This window comes from Rousettus aegyptiacus, unplaced genomic scaffold (assembly GCF_014176215.1).
Source record: "Rousettus aegyptiacus isolate mRouAeg1 unplaced genomic scaffold, mRouAeg1.p scaffold_m13_p_2, whole genome shotgun sequence".
NCBI lineage: Eukaryota > Metazoa > Chordata > Mammalia > Chiroptera > Pteropodidae > Rousettus > Rousettus aegyptiacus.
Window position 1 is genome coordinate 168,505,176 of NW_023416295.1, and position 27,062 is coordinate 168,532,237.

The 27,062-nt window shown below is 37.1% G+C and overlaps 1 protein-coding gene across 22 annotated transcripts in view; it reads right to left on the reverse strand.

Moving 5' to 3' along the window:
* RBFOX2 (RNA binding fox-1 homolog 2) overlaps positions 1-27,062 on the reverse strand; it is a 240,716-nt gene that overhangs the window by 155,449 nt on the left and 58,205 nt on the right. For 20 of the 22 annotated variants that reach the window (XM_016161661.2, XM_036237432.1, XM_016161669.2 and 17 more), the window contains exon 2: positions 8,070-8,120. The exons of the other annotated variants lie outside the window; for them this stretch is intronic. In XM_016161661.2, the coding sequence (XP_016017147.1) occupies positions 8,070-8,120 (51 nt within the window). The remainder of the gene's footprint in view (positions 1-8,069; positions 8,121-27,062) is intronic. 22 annotated transcript variants of the gene reach the window in all.

Sequence of the window (27,062 nt, forward strand, 5' to 3'; positions counted from 1 at the left end):
AAGCCTCTTTTATATAAAATAAATGAGAAAAATGATTTACTGACCCCATTATATGCCAGGAAATTTACATGTTATCTCTAATCCTACAACTTTTCGGAATACATCTATTCCTATTTTATAAAGTAAAGAAACTGAGACTCAGAGAAGGAAAAAACTTGCTGAAAGTCATATAGCCTACAGTCACAGAGATGATATTTAAACACAAAGCCAGGGATGGGTAGGTAGGTGGGTGGGTGTCTCTACAGAGAAATTTCCATGAAATAGCTTTACATAGAAGCTACAGTATAGTGTTTTAGTTTCAGTGAACCTAGCTGATCCTCTACCATACCACGCCCCTTAGGACATGCAGAAAGCAGCATTATTTGCCTTGGCTACATCTTTCTTGCCCAAACATGCCTGTCTCTAAGGATCTGAAGAAGGCTGTGTCAGCCAAAGACAAAGCCACTATAAACCTGCCAATCTTCCTTCAAGCAATCACCAGGCCTGAACACAGACAGTCAAATGCCTGTTTTCACAGTCTCTTTCACATGATAGTTACATAGGGTTTATCCAAACTTAGCAATTTAGTGTAAAAGTTTTGTTTTGCTTTATTGGGGCAAGAAGGGAAAATCCATCTTGCAAAATCTTGTAACTGAGAAAAAATATCTGCAAATTGTAAATATGACAACCTGTAACTAGAATAAAGAACTCTTACAACTCAAGAGTAAGAGGACTAACAAAACAAATAAAAAGTGAGTAAAAGACTTATACAGACATCTCAACAAAGAACATATATAAATGGCTAATAATAAGCACATGAAAAGATACTCCAAATCGTATTTATCAGGGAAATGCAAATTAAAACCACAATGAGATACCATTACACACTATTATCAAAAAGGTAAATAAAATCAAGTCACTTTGGAAAACAGTGTGGCAGTTTCTTAAAAAGTAAAGCATGAGCTTACAATAAAACCTGGTAATTCCACTCCTAGAAATCTACCCAAGAAATTAAAACATATATCCTCACAAAACTTGTATGTGAATGTTCATAACAGCATTATTCATAATAGCCAAACTGGAAACAGTCCAAATATTTACCAACTGGTAAATGGATTTTAAAAATGTGGTACATCCATACAAAGGAATACTAATCGGCATTAAAAAGTAATGATATAGTGATACTTACAATATGGATGAACCTCAAAAGTATTATGCTAAATGAAGGAAGCCACACACAAGACTACAGACATATACCATATGATTCCATTTGTATGAAATGTCCAGAAAAGACAATTTTATATGGTCAGAAAGCAGATTAATGGTTGCCTAGCTGGAGTGGGAGTTGAGATTAACTGCAAAAGAATTCAAGAGAATTTTGAGGGGTGATGGAAATATTCTAAAATGGGGCTGTAGCGATGGTGGCATAACTCCATAAATTTAATAATAACACTGAGTAAGTATATCTACAATGAGTGAATTTTATAGTATGGAATTTACATCTCAGTAGTGCCTTTTTAAAAGTAATAAATGTATATATATTTATTTTCTATATGTTTATGTACATATTTAATAACACCAAGTGAAACAAAAAAGTATATAAAGAATGTAATCATAATATTTTATTATTCAATATAAAAGCATTTACATAGACATAATATTATTATGCAATCATAAATCAATAATGCACACTAATTTAATAAAAAAATGGATTTGCAAGAAGGAGGGAGTGTTTATAAAACTGTTAATTTCTCATCTTCAACAGTAGGAAGCCAAAAGATAGTATCTAAAATTGATAAATCGAGAAAGAGCAGAATAAGCATGTTATTTAAATACACAGCAGGAAGCAGCAGAAGAAATAAAATGATCTCTCCCAGGAGGGAAAAGCTTATAAACTATTTGCAGAATGCAATCATAAGCCTGAGGCTGATTACCTGGTTTGAGAAAAGCGCTCTGGGAACACTACATGCAGCAGCACTTACCAGCCCTTCACCCACTAGAGGGCGTAAGGCAACACCACAAAAGGACTCAACCACTGAGGTCAGATTCTGGGGAGAAGCATCATTTGAATAAACCTTGCATAAAGGCTGAAGGTGGGGTTCTAGACGACCTAGCAGGAGGTAAAGAAAGTGGTTTCATACTTTCTGTGATTTAAAGCAAAATAGAAATTTTTTTTAAAAGTATGTTAAAAAAGGGGCTAGTAAGAAAATTATTGTAGATTGTGAGATATAGAAGGGGTATGAAACATTTTATTTCTAAACCAGTCATTTTAATCCAGTCTCCACCTGGGAGAGGTGAAATAAAATTTCTCATTCACCAAATAAGTTCTTGCTGGAATTGATATTAAACACAGCAAATGATAAAGTTATTGCCTGGATAGTTCTAAGGTTGCAGGGGTTGTTTTGTTTTGGTCCTCCTAAAACTCATTCTTTGGAGCAAACAGAACGTTGTTTTAAAACATGTTAAAGAGATTATGTCACTTCCCTGCTTACAACCTTTCAAAGGCTTAGCATTAAAGTGAGGGTAATATTCACTTATTCATTCAACAAATATTTATTGATCTCCTCCTATATGTCAAGCTCTGCTCTACGGAAAGTCACAGCTCACAGAGAACTTCTATTTTAATGGGAGAGAAATACAATAAAGTACCCACAGTACATCATTTCGGGTAACAACTAGAGATCTGAAGAAGATAGGACTGAAGGGTCAGGTTATGCATGTGGACAGCTTTAGACGGTACAGTCGAGGAGGCTTCTCTGAGAAGTAAACTTTGTATCTGTGACCCGAATGAGAAGGAGGCAAGGGTCTGGGTGAAGAGCACAGCAGATCTGAGGGTGGTGGAGGCAGTGATTCTACAGGCCTGACTGAAGCTGGGATCAAGAACAGTTAAAAAAAAAAAAAAAAATGGCAATGAAGCTGAAGCCAGTTGTAAGCAAGAGAGCCAAAGGAGGTGGAATTACAGAGGTAGGCAGCAGGCTCAAGTAAGAATAGTCCTACATCCATCCAATGGGATGTTATTGCACCAGAAATAGAAAAGGAATGAAGTACTGACACGTGCTACAACGTGGATGAACTTGAAAACGCTATACCAAGTGAAAGGCCAGTCACAAAAAAACAGATGTTATATGATTCCATTTATATGAAATATCCGGAACAGGCAAATCCAGAAAGTAGATTAGTGGTTGCTCAGGGCTGGAACAGAGGGATGAGGAATAGGAAAGTGACTGCTAAAGGGTATAAGGTTTCCTGAAGGATGCATTTTTAAGGACAACAATTACTCAAATTTTTCCCAAAACTACACACTACAATTAGTGGGTCCAGGAAATCAATTGGTCAATCAACTGTTGGTCAGACCAATGATTCTTTTAATATAATAGAACGGAATGGAAAATATCACAGTGCTTTTTAGAACATAGTAAGGATAAGTATTGCTTGGTAAGAATAATCTAAGCTATATTCACACATACATATGTGTGCATATGTGTGCGTGCATAAGGGGTCACGATGTAAAAGGTACTGCTTACTAGTGGCTGCCGTCTTTTTTAAGCTTGAAAGCACTGAGCTAGAACTTGAACATCCTCACTATTTCCTCCATTCCAACTTTCCTCAAAGGAAGAAAAGTAGTTATCATTTCTTTGCTACCAAACCAAATGAGTATGAATGTAATGCATTTGCTACTGTCCGTGGCTACCAATCAAAATATAATTCATTTATTTAAAAAACTGAACTAAAATAAAGCCCATCCCAGGGATAAAATGGAGCACTGTGTCAACTTCAGCATCTCCTTTGATATTCCCACTTTGTTTCTCTGAACATATCCACACTGTGGCTTTTCAACAGAATTTTAGAAAATTGAAAAGAAAATACTTTCAAGAGCTACAAACTTAGCATTTTAAAAATCAGATAAAGAGCTTGACATCGTGACATTAATTTTTTTCTTTATATTTAAAATAAAAAATAGCTTATTGTGGACAATAAGCTATTTTAACAAATGAAACCAAAAACTTAACAGAAATAAGTTATTTGAGGGACCTCTAGGTCATGAAGACTTTTCATGCTGCTATATTCTCCAAAGATTCCATACTATCTTATCTTGTCGCACTAGCAAAAGAACATCCTCGATTCAAAGAGGGAACATGAGAGAAGAACACAAAAGGGAAATGCAACACATGGAGTCTGAAAATCTGAGCTTCAAGTCCAATTCTGACATTCACCATCTGTGTGACATTGGGAAATTCATTTTTAAATCTCTGCTTTGGTTCTCTTTTCTATAAAATAGAAATAATAAAGTCTAATCTACCTGGCAGAGCTAGTGTGAAGATTAAAACTGAATATACATGGAAGCACACACAATAAACTGTACTTTACAAACATTAGTTTTTATAATCTACTAACATCTCAGTTCAATAGCTGACTTAACACTTGAAACCAATTAAGAACCTGTGCTATCAACTCTCGTCTCAAATGTGAATGGCGCTGTTTCATTCCCACAGTGTTATTAAACAGTATGCCATAATCCCAAATCATGATCACATCAGTTTAGAAGGCATTCACTCACTGTATTTAATTATAGCTAGAGTGACCGACCATACATTCCATTCAACCAGGTGTGCGTAGCACTGTTTCAACACTAGCATCCCCTTCACCCTCAAAAGTGCTCCATCTTGAATGATAAATTATAAGGTCCCCTAATTATATTAGACATAAAATTGTGGCACTAAGAGGTGGTAAGGGGCTAGCCTTAGGATTCCCACTCTACTTTCCAGGAGCCCCCTGAAAGTCACCACAAACACTGTTAGCAAAAACAGAAAGCTTGCTATGCAGAACTAAGCCTAATGGGACTGCTGCTCCCATATAAAATCTGTGGAGCTAATGCACAGAAATATTCTCTCGTTTAAAACATATTACAAATCCACCAATATTCCAGCCTTAATCAACATTTGAGATCTCACATAAGCATAAGCACATACACATAAATCACAAAGAAACAGTCGGCTAGGAATCTTAACCACTACACTATATCATCAACCTAAAATCCTACATGGCCTTAGATGAAACATTCAGCCTTTCTCAGCTTGTTTTCACCCCTGCAAATTTGGAACAATGTTTGTCTCCTCCGCTTCCATAAAGAGAACACATTAGCAAGCACAGTGAAGTGCTTGGAGTGCTTCATAAAAGCAATGGATTGCCATCCTATAAAGCCTGTTAACTGGCTGGGAAAGAAGTCTGAGGTGACCTGCATAGAAAAGCAAGGTGGTGAGTATTTTTTTTCCTCTCCTTTTCTTCACAGGTTTTTAATTCAAATGTGTTGCCAGTAGCTTCAGAACAGGATGAAAAGGGTCACACTAAAACAGTGAAATGCTGGTCTACATCGCATTAGGAACTTAGTTGTAATAATCTTTAACCAGGGGTCAGGACTAGGAGAGATCTACAGCTGAGCTTCAAAGAGTCTATGAAGCCCCCAGATAGTAAATAAAGTACTATGAGTAAGCAGGCACACATGCATATGACCACGTTTTTCCCTGGGTGAGTCAATAAACCCAGGGCAGAAGAAAGGGCCCTCAACAAATAGAAGACAATTTTCATTTCTTATTCAGCTACTAACTTGTATTGTTACTTTGGATAAATCACTTTAATCTCTGTGTGCCTCAGTTTCCTTCTTTCCTAAGGGAATATTTGCTTTATCTACTTCAAAAGATGGTTATGAGGATAAGATGAGAAAATATTGATGAAAGTGCTCTGCAACAATCAAAAAACTGTATATTTTAAAGCTTTTAAAATTACCAGTAGTGCTGATAAAAATCCTGCCTATTTAGAAAGGAACAGCGATAGAATAAGAAAAGCAAATAATGACACACAATTAAAATTCACCTTCACCCCACTCCCCGGCTCCCGGATGTGCTGAGCCAAACTGCTCTGGGGAGATGTAAAGATCACAAGGTTCAGTTTCTGCCCAGCACAGGCAGCTCAGTGACCAGCGTTTCACACTGATAAATGCCTCCCAAAGCTCAGAGTACAAAGTGAGGGTTCACAAGGTTAGGCGCATGAATTAGCAGCGTGCATTTGGATTCTGTATTCATCAAATACAACAAGCAGCCATTCAATATTTGCCTATTAGTGCTACTCTAAGATCTCTAATTCAAAGATCCAGCCAGAGGACAAAATAAAGCCCAAGAAAGTAAACTAAAATAAACCTGTCACCATCAGAATGTGCCTCAAAGTAAATTAGCAGCTTTAAACCATGGCAAAGGGTCTGCACAGGCCTACAGCAGAGACGGTATGAGTAATGCATGAGCAGGTTACAGAAGTAGCTTCCTGCTGCAAAAGAAAGGGGGGAAAGTCGTTCCAAGCAAAGGGGCTACTTTCTGTGCTTTAACAAATTCCTCTTAATTCCTTTTGCTTGATTCCTTACAGATCTGTAACCCCCACAGGAAGGACACCGCATTATACAGTACCCTTTCAGTTTCTTCTACACTCAGTAAGTCTATTCCCATTCTTTACTTCAATTAGTTTTACCTTCCTATATCTAATATAAGCCTATATGCAAAAAAAAAAAAAAAAAAAATTAGAAATAACTAAATATTTGCATTAGTATGCAAGACTAGATTAAGAGGCTGACCATGATCCCTTAACATTTTAAGGGTCACAGGTGAAAAGCACAGGATGAAGCAGAAAATATTACCCCTTTAAAGCAGCCCACAGACCTTGGCTATACAACAGAATCACCTCTAGGGATTCTTAGATATCTGAATGGCTAAGCCCAATCTTAGACCCAGTCAGTCAGAATCTTGAGGGCTAGATCTCCAAGCAACAGTATTTTTTCTGATGTATGGAGAGAATACAGAGCTACTATTGAAGAGCATAAATTTCACAACTTACAGAAACTCTAGGGCAAACCCAAACCAGAAAGAAAGAAAGAAAAAAGTTCTATATTCCCTTTAGATTTGGGGCAAATGACCATATCTTTCACCAAAAACTTCTACAGAGACAATCTTAATAAATTCCAACGGTGATGATCCCACTGGCAGATGAATATTGAGATGAACAACACTTTTTCTCTCCCTTTTTCTACATATTCTACCTGGGGCCATTCTGATGCCAACCCAGCACCAAAAGTAGGAAAAATGGGCAAATACTCTCAAACCTGGAAAGCCGCCCAAAAAGATGACTACTGGTTATGGAGCCATCCTAGTTTTTAAAATCAGCTTCAGGGGCATGGATAGAATTAATTTCTGGAAAGAGGAATCATGCCAACTTATCCCTTGGACAAGCCTACTAATGGAGGCATTTTTTTTTTTTTGATAACTCTATAAGCATTCAAAGATATTTCTAGAAGCTACCCTTTCAAATCTCCTGAAGAACGTCAGTATCTCAGAACAGCAAGGAGGTAAATTTTGGAGGCTCAGTGTCTAAAGCCACAGCGGCTCTCCAAGGTCGCCTTCCTGTTCTTCTGTGCTAACTCTGCTGCCGCCTCATGTGCTCAAAGCTTCAAACAGCAAAAGACAGGGAAGGCATTTCATACACTCATCTAAGGCACACGTAGGCTGTCTGGTAGGAAGCAGTTCTGCTCTCACCCACAATGGGGCCTGAGCCTCTTCCGATCATCCTCCCTCTCTAACAAAGAAAGGCAGCAGAAACTCCCCTCTCAAGCAAGCCTTCCCTGATTAAAACCATACGGCTGAGTTCCCCCAGGGAGGAGAATGGAATTTTCTTGTTGTAGATTACTGCAGGACTCAAAAAATCGGTGCGGGCTGGGGCTAAGTAGTGGAAAATAAGACAAGCCCAGCATTTAGAATTATAAGGCATCAAGAAAACCTCGTAAAAAACAAAATTATTGTATAGCTTGGAGAAGAAAAAACAAGTATTGTAAGCATGTTACTGACATTCGATAGCCGCGAATGTCAGTAACATGATTACAATACTTTTAGGATTAAGAAATATATTTTATTTGTATCTCTAAATGTATATTCATTGCTGAAACTAGCCATATATTCTCAAAAATTAATAATTTCAGAAAATGCTATCATAGCATCCTTAGATAAAATGAACACACACACATATCACCTGAGTTATAAATAGCAGATACCAACCTGGCTGTCCCGTGCTGGGAATCCATGATAACCTGGGGTCAGAGGCTCGTTCTAAGAGAGAGAAAAAAAATTAAGCTATAAGATGACAGAAAATGTTAAGGATAATCAAAATCATCCCAATTGATCAAATATAAACTCCTGCACCAGGTCCTAAGGTGTTCTGCAGCTATATTCCACTCTACCTAACTACACACATTTCCTAGTTCAGCCTCTACGATGGCAAAACAACAAAAACAAACATTAAAACCAGTATTTGCTTACAAACACTATTCATAAACACTATTTGCCCCTTTGTACAACTAAATCTCTGTCCTTCTCAGTATATCTCAAACAGGGAGATACTGTGATTTGGGGCAGAACACTTCCTAATTTCACACTGTGGGACTGGAACTTTCCTGGCCACTAACCACTAAAAGTCAGTAGCACTCCTGAACACTAGAACAATCCAAAATGTCCACACATTTCCAGATGTGCCCTGGGTAGAAGGGGGACAGTACTACCACTACTGAAAATGACCTCTTGACCTGGAAAAGTTTTAGCCCGTCCCCTCTACAATCGGCTTTCCTTCAGTTTAAAAAAACCTAGATGAAATTCTACCTCTGTTCCAGACTTCCTCTACCACTCCATAACATCTCATGGACTAAAGTAACTCCTAACATTAATATATGTTAAAATTTATTTAGGTTATTTGTATGATTTGCTTTTCATATTACTTATGACTTAATCTTATTCTTGTAAAGGTGTATTATATTCAGCGTCTCATCTTCACATTAATCATTAAATAAAGATTCTTGAGGGCAAAAATGATAACTAATAAAAGCTATACAAATTCTAGTTGAGTATAAAGTCACATAACATGAGCACTCATTTGTGACCTACTTGACCCATTCAATCATTCGGTCAACATACACTGAATACCTAATATTTTCCAAGTACTGTTAGATGACTGACAGAGTAAGAAAGATGAAAAACAAAGGCCCTTGCCTTCAAGGGAACTTTTAAATGGGAGGAGATATATGTATAAACAAAGGTGTAAATAAAAACATTTGGTGTTTTTATAATTTTTTCAAAGTGCTCCACACAGCTACCTGAAAGACATTCATCCTCTTCTTCAATCCATTTGTACTTTCATTCCTACTGCAGAATAACAAGTTAAGTTTTCATTGACAGGACTTTCATGCATGATAAGAGAGTAAACTTTCCACCTAATGGTACATCTGCTTTGATTATATCCATAGCTTTGATAATCAAAAGCACACAACTCCTTTCAAAAACAGGAAAGCCAGGATTCAACTTAGGCTCACATGCAAAGACCCCATGCCTTGTTCACCATGGTTTCCCTGCAATCTAGTGCAGTGTCCAACACATGGTAGACACCCAAAAGAATGTGTAAATAAATAAAGTTCAATAACCAGAAATTACTTAGACATCTGGTCACTGATTCAATCACAATCTGAGTTCTCCTTTTTTAATCCTCTCTATTTCGTCATTTTTAAATGAAATCTCTCCAAAGAAAGCACACCAAAGATAACTGCTTTAAAAAAGAAAAAAGAAAGAAAGAGCACAGGTGTCAAAACAATCTTGAGAAAGAACAAAACTGAAGGACTCATACTTTCTGATTTCAAAGTTTACTACAAAGTTACAGTAATCAAGATAGTGTCATGGTGGCATAAAGGTAGACATGCAGACCAACAGAATACAACCGAGGGTCTCAAAATAAACCCTTATAGTTCTGATGAATTGATTTTTGAAAGGGTGCCAAAAAAAAAAAATCATTGGAGGAAAGAGTAGTCTTTTCAAAAAATGGTGCTGGGACAACTGGACATCTACATGTAAAAGAATGAAGTTGGAACTTTATCTCAAATCATACATAAAATTAAATCAAAAAGATCATGTATCTAAAACCATAAGTTTCTTAGAAGAAACTTAGGAGAAAATCTTGATGACTTTTGATTAAGTAATAGTTTCTTCAGTATGACATCAAAAACACAAATGACAAAGGAAAAATAGATAAATTGGACTTCGTCAAAATTAAAAACTTTTGTTCTTCAAAGGACACCATCAGTTCTGAGGACCCGATGTACAACATAGTGATTACAACAAATAATACTGTATTATACACTTGAAAGTTGCTAAGAAAGTAGATCTTAAATGTTCTAGCCACACATAAAAAAAAGAAATGGTAATTATATGACACGATGCAGATGTTCGCTAATGCTACTGTGCTAAACACTCTGCACTATACGACTGTGTCATATCAACACGTTTACACCTTAAACTTGCACAATGTTATAATGTCCATTATAACTCAATAAAGCAGGGGTGGGGGATGAGGGGAGACACCATCAAGTGAAAAGACAACCCACAGAATGGGAGAAAATATCTGCAAATCATATGTCTGCTAAGGGACTTGTATTCAGAATATATAAAGAACTCCTACAACTCAACAAGGAAAAGACAAATAACCCAAATTTTTAAATGAGCAAAGGACTTGAACAGGAAGTTCTCCAAAGATACAGGAATGGTGCATAAGCACATGAAAAGACTATCCACATCATTAGTCATTAGGGAAATGCAAACCAAAACCACAGTGAGATAACATTTCACACCCACTAGGATGGCTATAATCAAATAGTCAAACAATAACAAGTGTTGGAAAGAAGATGGAGAAACTGGAATCTTATACGTTACTGATAGGAATGGAAAGTGGCACGGCCACTTTGGAAACGGTTTGACAGACCCTCAAAATGTTAAAACAGAGAGTTACCATATGACCCAAGAAAACTGAAAACATGTCCATAAAAACCCTTGTACACAAATGTTCATAGCAGCTTTATTCATAATAACCACAAAGTAGAAACAATCCAAATGTCCATCAATCAATGAATGGATCAACAAAGTGTGGTATATCTATAATTGAGTGTTATTTGGTAATTTTTAAAAGAAACGAAATACTAATATGGATGAATCCTGAAAACATCACATTAAGTGAAAAAAGCAAGAGACAAAAGGCCGCAAACTGTATGATTCCATTTATATGAAGTATCCAGAATGGGCAAATCCACAGGGAAAGAAAATAAATTAGTAGTTCTGGGAACTAAGAAGTAATGGGGAGTGACTGCTAAGGGGACTGGGCTTATTTTTGGTAATGAAAATATTCTGAAATTAGACAGTGATGATGGATGCACAATCTATGATTATGTCATAAAAAGCGCCCAAACACTAAAAACCACTAAAAATACTTAGAAAGGGTAAGATTTATGGTCTGTGAATTATATGTCAATAAATCTATTATATAAAAATAATAATAATGACAGGCAATGTTGGGTATTTTCACACTAATTTTTACAGGAGAGACCTATAAATCTAGGACATAACCAAAGAAAAGGGCTCCTCCTTCAAGCGCCGTGTCTGTTCTGGATTCTACAAACTTGTCTCAATGCCATTCACCACGGATATAACAATGATGATGATAACACTAAATACCGAGCACGTAATCAGATATAGTTTCAGGATGCATAGAAGGAGAAAGGAAAAGCTGCAAAGAGGAGATAATAAAAATAGATACTAAGTGGGAAAGTCAAACTTTCAACCAGGTCTGTTGGACTCCGAAGCCTTTGCTCTTCCCATTGAGCAAGTTCTCTTCTCTAATAACCATTCCACATTACTGAGAAAAAACTTTTATGATAAAGAAAGTAAACAAAAACATCCAAAAGCAAAATTACCAGAGATTCATCACTCCCAGAGAATATCCATGTATAAACCATATTCTTGCATTCAATGATGCAGAACACCTTTATGAGAAAAAAAAAAATCACATTCCTACAAGCCAGTATTGTCAAAAACTTTAACAGCAAAGACGGATTTAACAGGCTGCACAGAGCTGTATCAGAGTAAGTGAGCCCACCTGCCTTAGCAAAGCAGCGCTCTCTCCATCCTCTGTCTCAGATAGGCTCTTGGGAACTCTCCAGCCCTCAGAAACTCCCGCCTCCCTGAAAGTGGCCTACACTTAATGACAACGGCTTGCTTTCCTTTTTAACTTTATCATGCGTGCGTGCATGCGTGTGTGTCTCCCTTCAAAATGCATTAACTTTGCATGTTTTGCAAGTTTTTGAAGTTTACAGAAATGGATCTCATTGTATGCATTCTTTAGCGATGTCCTTTTTTTTGCTCAATACTATAAGGTTAATTTCACTAATTTTGACTGTTTAGTATTCTAGTTTATGAATATGTCACAATTTATTTATCTGTCCTATTTTCCTGTTAATATATATATTATTTCCAGTTCTTTTTGCACTCACAAACCATGTTGCCTATGAACATTATTCTAAGATTTGAGATACCATTTTTCACTCATGAGATTAGCAAAAATGAAAATATCACAAATTGGCAGGAAGAATAGATACCTTCACAGCTAATAGTAGGAATATAAGTATATTGGGATCACCCTTTTGGAAAGCAACTTGACAAAAATTATTAAAATATTAAATTCACATACTTTCTTGTAATTTCACATCTTTGCTCTCTATACCTAGAGAATCACTTGCACATATGCTCAAAGAAGCATGTGCAAAGATTCTAAATGCAGTCGTCTGTAATAGTGAAAAACCAGAAAGAACCTCGAGTCTCCATTAATAATAGTATTATCAACTATTATATTAACATCCTCTGTGTAAGTTTTTAGAAAGATAAAATCTCTATGAACTAACTCAAGTTATATTAAATGGCAACAGAATAGTCAATGTGCTATTTTTTATCACAATTTTAAAAAGAGGCATTTCTACGTGCATATAAAAAAGTTAATAAATGCATAGATTAAACCTAAAAAGATATACAAAAACTTCTAACAGTGGTTACTTCTAAGGTGAAGAACAAGATTCGTGGAAGGTCAAAAGGGCATACTTTATCTGAATTGTTTGAATCGTACATTGTGTAAAATTCATGTATTTCTTAAGAGTGGTAAAAAGAGTCAAAGTCACTATTACTAGTGTTTTCATGTTTTATAACTTACAAAAACACCTTCACATAATCTTATTTAGTCTTCACAACACAGAAAATAGGTTTTATAACCCTCATTTTACAGGTGACAAAACTAAATTTCAGGAAGATTAAGTGATTTGTTCAAGGCCACATAACTCTATATCCAGTACTTCTGTTACTTCATGATGACTAGTAAAGAAAACATTCCCCTGGTCCAGATAGGGATGATTATGATTATCAAAAAACGTGCAGAACTGAGTTTTCAATCAGTGTAAAAATTAAAACTGACATTTAAAGCAGAGATGGAATCACAAGGCAAGCTAATGGAACAGATGGGACAGAAATCACATGTGTTAAACTCTAAAGAGGAAAGCCTGTAGCAGCCATGTACCTGTCAGAGCTACTGGCCCAGTTAAGACTGAAAGAGAAACTGACTGCTAGGCACAGAGGCTGCTCAAAAACAAAATAAATACATAAGAAACAAAATACCATCCACAAGAATCTTTACTGACAACCAAGGATAGTAATTAAACCAGTTTAGAAGCTTCTGGTTAGTGGACATGTGAAAGAGTAACAGAAAGATCCTTAAGTAACTGTCCACTAGGGCAATCGTGGTGGCTCATGCATGTACGGTGTACACTGAGAGATGTGGAAAAAAAATATCACCTTACTTTTGTATTCTCCACTGGCTGCTTAGAAGCTCCCTTATGCACTCGTTTGAAAAATTCATTTAAGCAGAAGAATCCTTCTTTATTAATTGCTTTATGACAAGCATTGTGCTGGGATCCTTGCCCTTCAGGAGCTCAGAGTCATAATAATTACAAGATAATATGACTGATACCATAACAAAAAGAACTACAGGACTCCAGAAGATCTTTTTAAAGAGTGTGTTGGGGCATGGGGGTGGATAATAACCTCTAACCTCTGACTGTAGGAAAAGATCTCCAATACTGTGACGGACTGATGCACATGTAAACTTCTGAAGTCACTTTTCTAAACACATTATGAAAATCATCAGTATTATTTCTAAATTATTAGCCAATATATTTGTAAATTCCAAATTAAAATTACCCAGAATACTGCACCTGAGGGAAAACAAAAGTACTGTTTCCTTAAGCATTTCTGAAATACACTTAAAAGAAAGGCCTAAGAAGACTAACAACATGGAAGATCAGAAAATCCTGCTTCTGTTACGAGACTTATTTCCTACTGGGTTCTATCACTAGGAGCAGGGTGAAGGAAAGTGGAAGTGCACGATTACGTTACACCAAGGAATTTTTTTAAAAAAATTTGTTTAAACCCACCCTGTTGTCTTTCTTTTGTCTAACAAAACCAACTCATTTCACAGAATGGAAGGGGAAGAAAAATACTAAGAATGGAACAAAATAAGTTCTTGCCATCACGCACTTTTGGGAGGGGAAAGTAAAAGGAAGCAGAAGAAAGTAAGAAGTGAAGCTGTCCTCTATAACCCAAACTGGGCAGTGGTACAAGCCCAGATTTTTCACTGACTTACTCCCAGCTGAAAATGAATTTCACATTACCTTATACACATTTAACAACAGAAAGAAAGATTGATTTAGACCACCCTGGCTGGGGTTGGGGTGCAGAGGTGGGGCAGATCAAGTTTTCCAGGATTTTTCACTGCCTTGTATTGCAGCCAAAGTTACTGTTTTTCAAATATTTTCACATATTTTTGAATTGAAACATGGACGGGAAACAGGAAGCGAAAATGTGCCTAAATTCCATATGCTTTTACATGCAAAAATCAATCCCAGCAACAAGTACCTATGGCTCAGGAAGAGAGATTGCTAAGGAATCACAAGGCATCATTCTGCTTCCAAACCACACAGGATTCGAAGTACTCAAAGATAAGATAAATAAATGCATATGAGAGATATATACCTGGAAGTATCTAAAAACATGGTCCCAACATAAGACCCAATTGGTAACTGGTAAACTAAGCTTGCACGCTCCAGTAAAATAAAACATAATTTATGCCACCTTCCATCAAGACAACTGATGATAGTTCTTTGTGACACTCACTACTCCATCCCAAAAACCTATCCTTTTTTTTTTTTTTCTTAAGTTAAAAATGCCCTAGTTAACACCGGACCAAGAATTTATTGGGTCTTCAAAGCCCACCTTTGGAACACACGAAAATTTTCTCTTTTCAGTAACAGTCACAGCTTTCTAAGAGTTAACTGATCAAATCCCTTTTCTTCATAGGTGAGGAAACTGAGACCTAGAGAAGTGTCCTGTCCATAGTCAACTAAGCAGACATAAAAGAGGACCTAGAACTTAGAACGCTTGACTCTCACCATCATGAAAGCGAGTTGCAGATGTAACTAACTCCTTTTATAATGCACTAGAGAAAGCACAGACTTTGAGAGTCAAAGAGATGTAGATTCAAAGACTAGCTGTGTCACTTTCTAACTATGTGACTCTGGTCAAATTATTTAATCACTCTGAGCCTCAATTTCTTCAACTGTGTAATATATATTCTCTGGCTCATAAAGTTGTGATGATTAAGTGAAATAACTTGGACAAAGTTTACCTGGCACAGTATTTAACATACAGGAGAAATTCCAAAAGAACTCCCTCCTCATCTCTATGTCTATAAATTGCAAATGACTTGAGAGAGAAATTGAACCAGTCTACTACTGGACTCATTCCCATAAAGTAACACATTTCCAAATAACCAATAAGTACATAAAAAATAAAATTCTTCTTCAACCTCTTCCTTCCAGTACTAAGATTTGAGAACATACTATAAATATTCTCCAACGGTTTCCTTTTACAAAAATGTGATTACATATAAATAACAAGTTACCATTTTCAACCATTTTTTTAAGTACATTCACACTGTTGTATAACCATCACCATCATCCATCTCCAGAATTTTCTCCAACACCCCTCTTAGCCCACACCACCTGGCAATCACTAATCTACTTTCTGTCTCTGGATATGACTATGCTAGGTACCTCACATAAGGGGAATCAAATGCTGTTTTTCCTATTGTGTCTGGCTTACCATAATGTCTTCATGGTTCATCCGCATTTAGCATGAGTTAGAATTTCTTTTTCTAAGGCTGAATAATAAATTCCATTATGTTTATAACACATTTCGTTTATCTATTCATCTGTTCATAGACACTTCAGTTGCTTCCACTTTTAACTATTTTGAGTAATGCTGCTATGAACATGGGTGTACAAATATCTGTTGGAGTCCCTGCTTTTGACTCTTTAGGGTATATACCCAGAAGCAGAACTGCTGGATTACTGATAACTTATGTTTAGTATTTGAGGAATCACTATGCCCTTTTCCATAGCAAATGTACCATTTTACATTCCCACCAGCAATGCACAGGAGTTCCAATATCTCCAAAGTCTCATCAACACCTGTTATTTTGGTTTTTTTGCCACTTATTCTAATGGATGTGAGGTGTTTTCTCATTGTAATCTTGATATGTACTTCCACCATGATTATTAATGCTAACTTAGCATCACTGCCATGTGTATACTGGCCATTTGTACATCTTCTTTGGAGAAATGTCTATTCAAATCCTATGCTCATTGGCCTGTGAAAGGCTGTGATTTTCTTGAGTTGAATATTAACCCCTTATCAGATATGATTTGTAAATATGTTCTCCCATCCATGAGCTATCTTTTTACTGTTGATAGTGCCCTTTGACATATAAAAGTTTTCAATGCTCATGAAGTTCAATTTCTCAATTTCTTCTTTTGTTAACTGTGCTTTTGGTGTCATATCCAAGAATCTACTGCCAAACTCAAAGCCATGTTTTACTCCTATGTTTTTTTCTATGAGTTTTATTGTTTTAGCTTTTACGTTTAGGTCCCTGGTCCTTTCTGAGTTGACTTTTATATATAGTGTAAAGTAAGGATCCAACTTGATTTTTTTTTTTTTTTTGCATATTTAACTTATATTTGAAGTTTCTTAGACCTCTATTTGGCATCCTCCTGGTTTCTAAGCATCTGGAATTGATATCCATTCTACCCATAAGCTGGTTATCGATTAATTGATTCACCTCCAAATTCACCTATTTGGCCTGCTCTGTGAAGATGATCTGGGCCCTTTAAACATTTGGTGTTTAATGTTTAGCATGATGTCAAGCTTCGTCGGTAGAGGGCACAAGGGAGACATTTAAGGAGAAAAGGGTCTGGTTCACTTCCTGGTCCCAGGGTGCGTTCTCAGCAGTCTCTTCCTCCCCAGCTCTCACAGTGCACATCAGCCAGCAGCACCCAGAAGCCAGGACCTTCCCCCAGTAACTGTCTTTGGCTGATATACAGCAGAGTGCCTCTGGTAAGACAGCTAACTGTGAACAGCTTTCTCCAGTACCCTAGAGCAGCGGTCCCCAACATTTCTGGCACCAGAAACTGGTGCTCCTTATCAGAATTTAATGCCCGACGATCTCAGGTGGAGCTGATGCGGTGATGTTAACATGGGGGAGTGGTTGCAAATACTGATGAAGCTTTGCTCCTCGCCCACTGCTCACCGCTCACCTCCTACTGTGTGGCCCGGTTCTTAACAGGCCACAGACCAGTACCAGTCCACAGCCCGGGGGTTGAGGACCCCTGCCCTACAGGATAGATTTCTGGCAACTTTAAAAGGCAGATTTCCCACCAGTTCTGCAGGTCTGGTATCACAGAGACTTACTTCTCTGCCACTCAGAAAGCCACAACCATGCCCTTTCCGACAAGTTCTAGATCTCAGCCCCCGGTGCAAGGGATTGGGGGAGGGGAAGACAGCTTTTCTCTGGGTGCTTTCTCAGCCCTGGGTTAACACATAATTATATATTAATTATATTTCATACCAGTATGTCAATCACATTATTAAATTACATTATATCTGCTATATTACTTCTGCTATTCCTTAGAGTTCTCTTCTTATAAACCAATCCCTTATTACTTTAATATTCTGTTGTAGTAAATAACTTTATATTTCATTCTGGGTCCAAATTACTTATAGTCTCTCTCTCCTGACTGAAACCAGACTGATACAAGTGAGCTGAAATAGCCACTTACTATTTACAGCAGCGGTCCCCAACCTTTTTGGCACCAGGGGCGGGTGCGTCTATGAGAACCTAATGCCTGACGATCTGAGGTGGAGCTGAGGCACTGATGTTAGCGCGGGGGAGCGGCTGCAGATACAGATGAAGCTTTGCTCCTTGCCCACTTCTCACTGCTCGCCTCCAGCTGTGCGGTCCAGTTCCTAATAGGCCACAGACCGGTACTGGTGCACAGCCCGAGGGTTGGGGACCCCTGATTACCAAGACAGACATTATGCTTAGTATTATCTATACATTATGACTTTGTATTCTCACTAAAACTCTGTGATGTAACTCTGTATAATAATGAAAGTGAGGCTCAAAAAGGTAAGCAATTTGCCTACAATAATATGAATCAGGTGTGTCTGACACTAAAGTCCCTGCTAGTTATCTGCTATGGCATTTACTTTTCTTCACAGAACCGAGCAACACTTTTTAAAGAACATCTATGTACAAGGAACAAGTGAACACAGCAGTCCTGACTGCTATCCTGAGAAAGGGCAGCTTGCAAGGATGGCCTTGGTTAGTGTCTGGGAACTTAGATTTCAGGATGGTTCTATTCCCAGACCTGATAGGAATGGCTTGCTGTGCCTAAACTGTGCAACAATATGGTTCATGCTGAACACCTGCTCTCCTTCTGGAATTCTGGTATGTGCCAGGCAGAGGGTGGCTCTGTGAACCACCTTTATACCCACCCCCAAAAAAGAAAACTCTCGGCACTAAGTCTCTAATGGACTTCCCTGGTACACAACATTGTCACAACCTGCTGCTGAAGGAAGTAAGCACGTCCTGTGTGACTCCACTAGAAGGGAACTCCTGAAGGCATGAGCCTGATTTCTTCACTCCGAGCACGTTTTCCCCTTCTGATTTTACTTTCTACCCTTTTACTGTTATAAATCATAGCCATGAGTTTGCCTATACGCTGATTTCTGCAAATCCTGGTGAATCAATGAATCTAGGGTAGTCTTGGGGACCCCCAACACAACCTATGGCATGCCGAACATGTTATTAAATGCAGAAACACAAAGGTGAAGAGGGCCTTTCCCCTCAAGGAATCTGCCAGTCTATTTAAATTTCCCTTCTTTCACTTTTCTGATCTTCATTTCTTAGTCTGTTCACCACTTAAAATAGATCAGATACATTTCCCTGAGCTAAATTTCATTCTTAGGCCGAAGTGATGCTAAATATTTAATAAGTCCATCAGGCAAAATCGGAGATACAAAGCTCTAATAAACTCAAAGGCCACACATTATTTTCTCTTTACTTTCCCCATCTTATTGTGTTCCTCATTAAAAATAAATTGACAATCCCTTGTACATTGCTTGTGGGAATAAAAAATGGTGCACCTGCTACAGAAAACAGTTTGGCGGCTCCTCAGAAAGTTAAATATAGAGCTACCATATGGCCCAGTAATTCCACTCCTAGGTATATTCCCAAAAGGACTGAAAACAGGTACTCAAACAAATATTTGTACACACATGTTCATAGCAGCACTATGCACAACAGCGATGGAAACAACACAAATGTCCATCAATGAATGAACGGATAAACAAATTGTGGTATATACGTATCGAGGAATACTATTCAGCTGTAAAAAAGAACAATGTACTGGTATATGCTACAACATGGGTAAACCTTGAAAACATTATGCTAAATGAAAAAAGCCAAACACAAAAGATCATACACTGTATGATTCCACTTATATTCAGAAGAAGTAAATTCACAGAGACAGAAAGCAGACTGGCGGTTGTCAGGGACTGGAGGGAAGGGGAAATGGAGGGTGATCACTTAATCAATATGGATGGGGTTCTTTGGGGGGTGATGAAAATGTCCGGAATTAGAAAAGGGTTGGTGGCTACTGTGAATGTACTATGTACCACCAAAATTTTTCACTTTAAAAATGTTCATTTTATGTTATGCGAATTTCATGTCAATAAAAAAAAAATTTTAAACAATGCAGTATACACTATGGTATAAACGAAGAAAACCAATCTTCCTGATACTACCTGAATGAACAGGTACTTGTAGCTTGAAACTGCTGTATCTCAATATATATCCTGGAAAACCATTTGAAGATTCAAAGGGTTCTGATGCAGTACAGTATGTATAAATGTTCTTCTAAAACTAAAGAAAATATTTCTAAATTATAAAATTTTGTATATGATTTTGAATATGGATATATAAATAAAATCGATACTTTAATGACATTTGACTATTTCATCAACATCCCTAAAAGTTTATACATTTAGGTTGGCCCATCCTTTCAATGGAAAAACAACATAAAGCCTTATATGCAGAGTTTCCTCATATTCAGGCATAGAGAGCAGATATATACACCTTTATTGTTTTTTTTTTTTTTTTTTAAGTCTAGAAGGATGTACCTATCCCAAAATGTTTAGTGACTATATGTGTTGGTGTTGAGTTTGGGTTTATGAGTGATAAACTTTTTTTTTTCTTTTGCTTACGTGTATTTTCTAATTTTGCAATAATGAACATGTGTTATTTTTATTTAACCATCAAAAACATGGGAACAACAAGTATATTTCCTCAAGGATGCTATGAAGATTAAATGATAACATTAAGCCCTTGACACAGTATTCAGGATCGTAAATACACAATAAATGTTAGGTGGTATGAGTATTATTATATTTATGTTCTTGTAAATATTCCTCAGGATACACATCTTTCATTACCTTAATGCAAGCCTGAGTCACCTGAGTCAAGCCTATATTACGGGAATAATAGTTTCTTAGCTGGTCCAGCAGCTTCCACCCACCTGTTCATAATTTTCTTACCAGGGCCAGGTTAATTTCACACACCACCACTCATATCACTCCCTTGCTAATGACCCTCCACTGCTCATATGATGAAGCTCCAAACACCCTAAATCTGGCCTCACCTGGTCATTCCCTTTTTCTCCCCATTTACTTATTCCTTCAACAAACATTTACTGAGGGACTTTCACGTGCCTGGTATTATGGTAGGAATAGAAAGACAAGTTATTAATTCTTCTGTTAAGAAACTTATTGTCTAGTAAGAAAGAGAGGCATATAAACAAATATAAGAATCATGCAATAAAACATAACTATAAAACAGTACATGGCTGAACATGGTATAAGAAAGGCATAAGAAATCACAAAAAGAATACACAAGAGGCAAAGTTTGAATGAAGTGTGGAAGATGACTCCAAATGGCTAATTTCCAGATATAAACTTTATTCCATTTACTTCATATATTAAGGTGTTCTCCAAGTTCAACTCAAATAAAATCTAGCAAAGTCCTACTTCCCTTCACAGTGTAATCCCTGTAATCCCTAAAGCTCAGTATTTTTTTCAAACTGCAGGTCAAGACCCACTGATGACATTTAAGAGGCCTCAACCATTATTTAAAAAATAACTAGAGCAGTAGTTCTCAGACTTTTTGGTCTTAAAATTCCTTTACGCCTTAAAAATTATTAAAGAGCCCCCCAAATTTTTGTTTGTATGCATTTTAAATATTAATATTTGCCTATAGAAACTGAAACTTAAATATTTAATTCATTTTAAAATACCAATAACAAACCATTATGCTAACAAAAATATTCAATGAAAATTAGCTACATTTTATAAAACAAAATTTAGTGAGTATAGATTCATTGCCTTACATTTTTGCAAATATCTTTCACATTCAACTTAATAGAAGATGGATAGATTCTACTATCAGCTTCTTTCTGCATTCAATCTGTTATGATGTTATTTTGGTCGAAATGAATGAAAAAAATTTGGCCTTCCACAGACATGTATTTGGAAAAGATAAGAGTATTTTAATAGTCTTCGCATATCAATGGATATTCTTCCTTAATACTGTACCAAAACTTGAAAAGTGACAGTGTCTTAAAAGTTAGTTGCAATGCAGCATCTGAAACCATATTAATGAATTTTTCAAACTCTGTAGATTAAAATCTATTGGTCTGTTTTACATGTTGAAAGGATTTTTACCTATCATGACTTTGTAACATCATTCATATATAAAATACTGGTTCACTAAGTTATAAAAATCTTCTAGGTTTTGACACATTTCATTATATATCCAAAAAAAAAAATCACATTCACTAAATCACCATCGATCTCATCAGAAAAATCTTTAAGTACTGGAGCTCTCAAGCCCATTGTCCAAAGTACACTTTCCAGAATTTTAATTTTGCTTGAAAGCTCAAATTTTATCATTGGGAACAAATATTGTCATTATTTTCCTTGAAATGACACACTTGCTCCATTCGTTTTAAATGTCTGCCAAATACCCAATCTGAATAACCATTGTCTGCCAATTTATTTTTCAAGTAAAAATAGTATTCCATGAAAAAAAGTGGCTAGCTTACCTGGAAACTCAAATAATCACAGAAGTGTTTTTCCTTGAGATGACCGTCATATTCAGTATACAGAAATGCTTTGTGTGTATTACCTATTTTGTTATGCAGAATATTAAAGAGTCATAATCGGCGTGGAGATTTAATAATAGTAATAATTTTTACTGCTTCATCAACAACATTCTTAAAACTGGCTTTTCCCCCTTTTTTTAATGGCAAGCATGTGGTGGTGAACAACTTAAGGACCACAATACAGTTTGCTGCCACTGCTTTGATTCATGCTAGAGTGTCAGCAGTTTCACCCATCACTGCTATGTAACGTCAGTGCAACCTACAATGCAATGGAAAAGGCAAATAACATCTTAGAGTTATTATGAAAATAGTTTTGACCTTGAAGATCCCCTAAAAGGGTCTGGTGCACCTCAAGGGGTCCATCACACTCTAAGAATCACTGTAGTAGACAAACTACAACAGAATCTTTAAAAAGAATCAAATACCTCATATTTGGTAAGAGTAACAATTATTTCATGAAACTTGTTTTAGTCAAATATATACAGACAAATATTTAACTATGTACCAGGGTATCACATAAAATGGATCTCTTATCATGGGTCATGGTCAAAAAAAGCTTGCAGAACAGTCCTCTAACCCAAAGCAATTACTCCCTTCTTAAAACTACTATAGCATTTACTAAGCACTTGAGTTTATTCCACCACAGACCAATTTCGGAATGTATGATGAATGTCTACACCTCCTATTTCTAAAGAGTTCATAAGCTCTCAAACTACCTCTCATATATCTGTGTTTATTTCCCCCAATGATACTAGATATTATCATGGGTTCTCAAAAAAATTTTGTATTGAATTTCCTTCTTCATATATAATAGGCCTAAGAAGCAGTTTGTCTGTGTCATACTAAGCCCAAAAAACTTCCTAGTTTTGACATGTCATGGATAATTCCATGCAGCCTGAGATGTAGAGGGGAAGGTATAGTCAATGGTATCACGCTAACCTGAGATAGGACCTTGACACTTGCTAGCTTCATGATCATGGAATATTACTTCATCCTGAGCCTCAAATTCTTCACCTTCTAAATGAGAACATAACCTACCTCATAGGGTTGCTACACGATTAAGTGAGATAAATACGTGCAAAGTGAGTTGTACAGTACCTGTTCCTTAATGGGACAGCACTACTCAAGAATGATGATGATAATAAGAAACAATGACTAATTATACAAAACACTTCGCTACATACAAAACGTAGGCGGGTCCAACAATTACAGGATCACAGAGTGTGAGGGCACCACACAGGTCATCTGATTCTAATCCAACTCCATGACCTGCATTCTCCTCCCCTTGCCGCACACTCACACACACAGACAGACCTTACAGATAAGAAAACCAAAGAAGCATAAGGTTTAAATGTCTTTCTCATGGTTACACAGCCAGTGAGAGGCAGAAGTTGATGTCAAACACATCCTCCTATTCATAACGATCCTGCTAAATAGATAACATTATTCCTTTCTGATTGATAAGGAAAACTCAGGGTCAGACTTAGTGAGGTTAAATGACATGTCCAAGTTCTCATAAGCAGTAAATGACAAAAAAGGGCATGGAACCCAAGCCTTCAATTGCATATGAAATTCACTTTCTGCAATCACTGAGAATTATTCACATTTAAATCTGAAGAGAATAATTGACATGATTATGTGAATACTTATGACTAAATATGCCAGTTGATAACCAACAACAAAAATTAGTTTTGTGCTATGATATTCCACTCAAATTGGTGTTTCACTGAACTTTGCAAGCTTTGGCATTTAAAAAAAGATATCTCTTCATTAGCCTCAGAGTATAAAGGAAATACATCCCCAAAGGATAATTCTGCAATGTTCAAAAAATCCCTCTGAGAGGCTAACACATTGAATACCACAATCTTAATTTAAATTAACACTTACCAAAAAGGTCAATTTGGAAAAAAATAAAATTTATTTTAACTGGCGTATATTAGCTATTTCAATTTAGCTTTTATAACAGTCCCATCACTTACACAGTTTACTCAACACGACGTCAAACCAGCTCTGGCACTCATCAGCAGAGCGACTTAGGGCAAGTTACGCAACCTTTCTGATCTGTAAAATACATGTGATAATGCCTGTACCTTGTAGGGATGTCAAGTAAAATGAGGCATAATGTACAAAAAGCACCTAGGAATATACCTACCGTATAGAAGAAAGCTATTACTATAACACTTTTTATTAAATGTTCACAGTCCTGTCTTATCCCTCAGTCCCCTAAGATTTGTATGACTGAATGAAAATGGACCTTTCTACTTCCTACTGCTGCTCTTGCTTCCCACATCCTACTGGTTATGACTGCCAATCCTCTGACCTAAACTCTCTGCCCCCTGAACTTGCTTTTACTGCATTAAATCCCTGGTCAGAAAACAAAACCATGCTCATTACTTATCAATTCAGTGATCTTCTGATAATTACCACACTAATTCTTGCTAAGAACTAGTCTAAAAGACTTCAAATGAAATCACCTGATTTTAAGGGGTTTTTTCCTAATACCAATTTTTTCAAAACAAATTTGTTTTAAACATATGGTTGACTATTAATTCATAACAGAGATGTCTCTATCAGATCTCATCATACCTTGATTCTCGTACCAGCTCAACTAGCTCTTCTAGCCCTCAGAGATAAGTCTCCATTAAGGAAAAGGCACGTTGTAGAAAAAGGCAACAAAGAAAATTACATGTACACATCTCTGCAGTACAATTAGATGCTCAGTGTAAATGTAGCTGGGACAAGGGCAAGAGGCAAAGACCCTACACAGACAGGACGGTACTGGGTGCCCACTGGCAGCCTTTTCTGAGGAGACAGAACTACTATATGGATCATTGAAAGGTTGAAGGGGAAGGGAAAGGGAAAGGGGAAGGCACAAACATATTTAGGCACTGTAATAAGCGACATACTTTGCAGACTGAGACTCAGAGAGAGATGAAATGACTGGACCAAGGCCAAACAGCTAGTAAGTAGTAGAGACAGTCACAATTTTAACTTTACCCTTTCCATTCCATGGCGTGGTGATTTAATGCAGAGAAACATTATCTCTAGGGCAGGCAGCAGAAAAGGCAAGTGCGTGCTCATGCACACACTGGCTTAGCCAGGCTGTTTCTCTTCCACCAGCGGGAATCATTGAGACATAATTCATCTTTAACTGTAGTTATCACCCGATTACTCCCCTTGCTAGAAGAAAAGCAGTGTTTCTTAAATTTTAACGTGCATTCGGGTCACTGTAGGGTACCTTGATAAAAATGCAGATTCTGATTCAGTGGCATGGCGCCTGAGATTCTGCATTTCTAACAAGCTCCCAGGAGATGATGAAGCTTCCAGTGGTTGGGCCGCACTCAAGGTAGATGACACTCAGTGGTTTCCAAACCTGGCTGATCATGAGAATCACCTGGAAATCATTTAAAAACTACATATTCCTGGGCCCCTCCTTCCAGGATACTCAGTGGTGTGCAAGACCATCTACCTCGCAATTCTGTATATCAAGGAAATGTATAATTATTAATGACAATAACCAAAGCAAGCAGCAAGCACTGATTGAGAACATACCAAATGTCTAAGTGCTTTCCATTTTAGCTTACTCATCCCTTGCCACCACGCTATACGGTTGGTACTCACAGCACTATCATTCCTATTTTATACATGAGGAAACCCACACTCCAAGGGACGGTTACTTGCCCAAGGTCAGTCAGGGAGCAGCAGAACAGAGGTTCAGACCTGAGCCAATCTGATTCCAAAGAGTCTGCCTGCTCTCAGACGCACCGCACAGCGCTGCTTCCCACTTTACCCAATGTCACTGACTTTAATAGACACACTTGAACGAATACTTCCAAATGGGTCACCTCGGAAGATGTCACCCTGGGATGCTGCCATCGTTCAAAAACACTGCCACTGCTAAACTAAATAATCTAGGAGCTCTTGATGCAAAAAGGAAAATGACTTCGGCACCTAAACCTATGACTTTAAATATCTTCACTTGGATAATAGCTCATTTGAGCACAGATTTGACTTCTGACAACCCCAATTCAAGAAAAGCCAATTCAAAAAAAAAAAAAAAAAAACCTAGTATTGGGTCAATCTAGGTATTTTTTAAACAAAAATTTCAATGTTAGGTATTGAAAATGTTTCCTTATCACTCATTGCTAAAGCTGATTCCAAGTGAGAAGTCTTTAGGTGTTGCACAACAGCTGTTGTCATCAGAGCCAAAGTGGCTGTTTTGATGGGCAGAACTCGGATTCTGTTATAACCTTTTAAAAAGAAATTTAGCCTCTCGGTCATTCTAAAGGAACGACACTTGCCCTTCACGCTCAGCACGAACATGCACGCACACGTTCAGAACGACCGTCCAGAGCATGCAGCTTTCCCTTCTGCCGCAAAAGCAATTGCTCTGATTTTCTTTCAGATTTTTCTAATAAAAAGTGTTTTATTTATACACATCCATAGAAAAATAAATATGATAATCAGGCATTAATGAAGCATTTAACTGCATGCAGGACCATAAAAGGCATCACACAAAGGCAACTATATA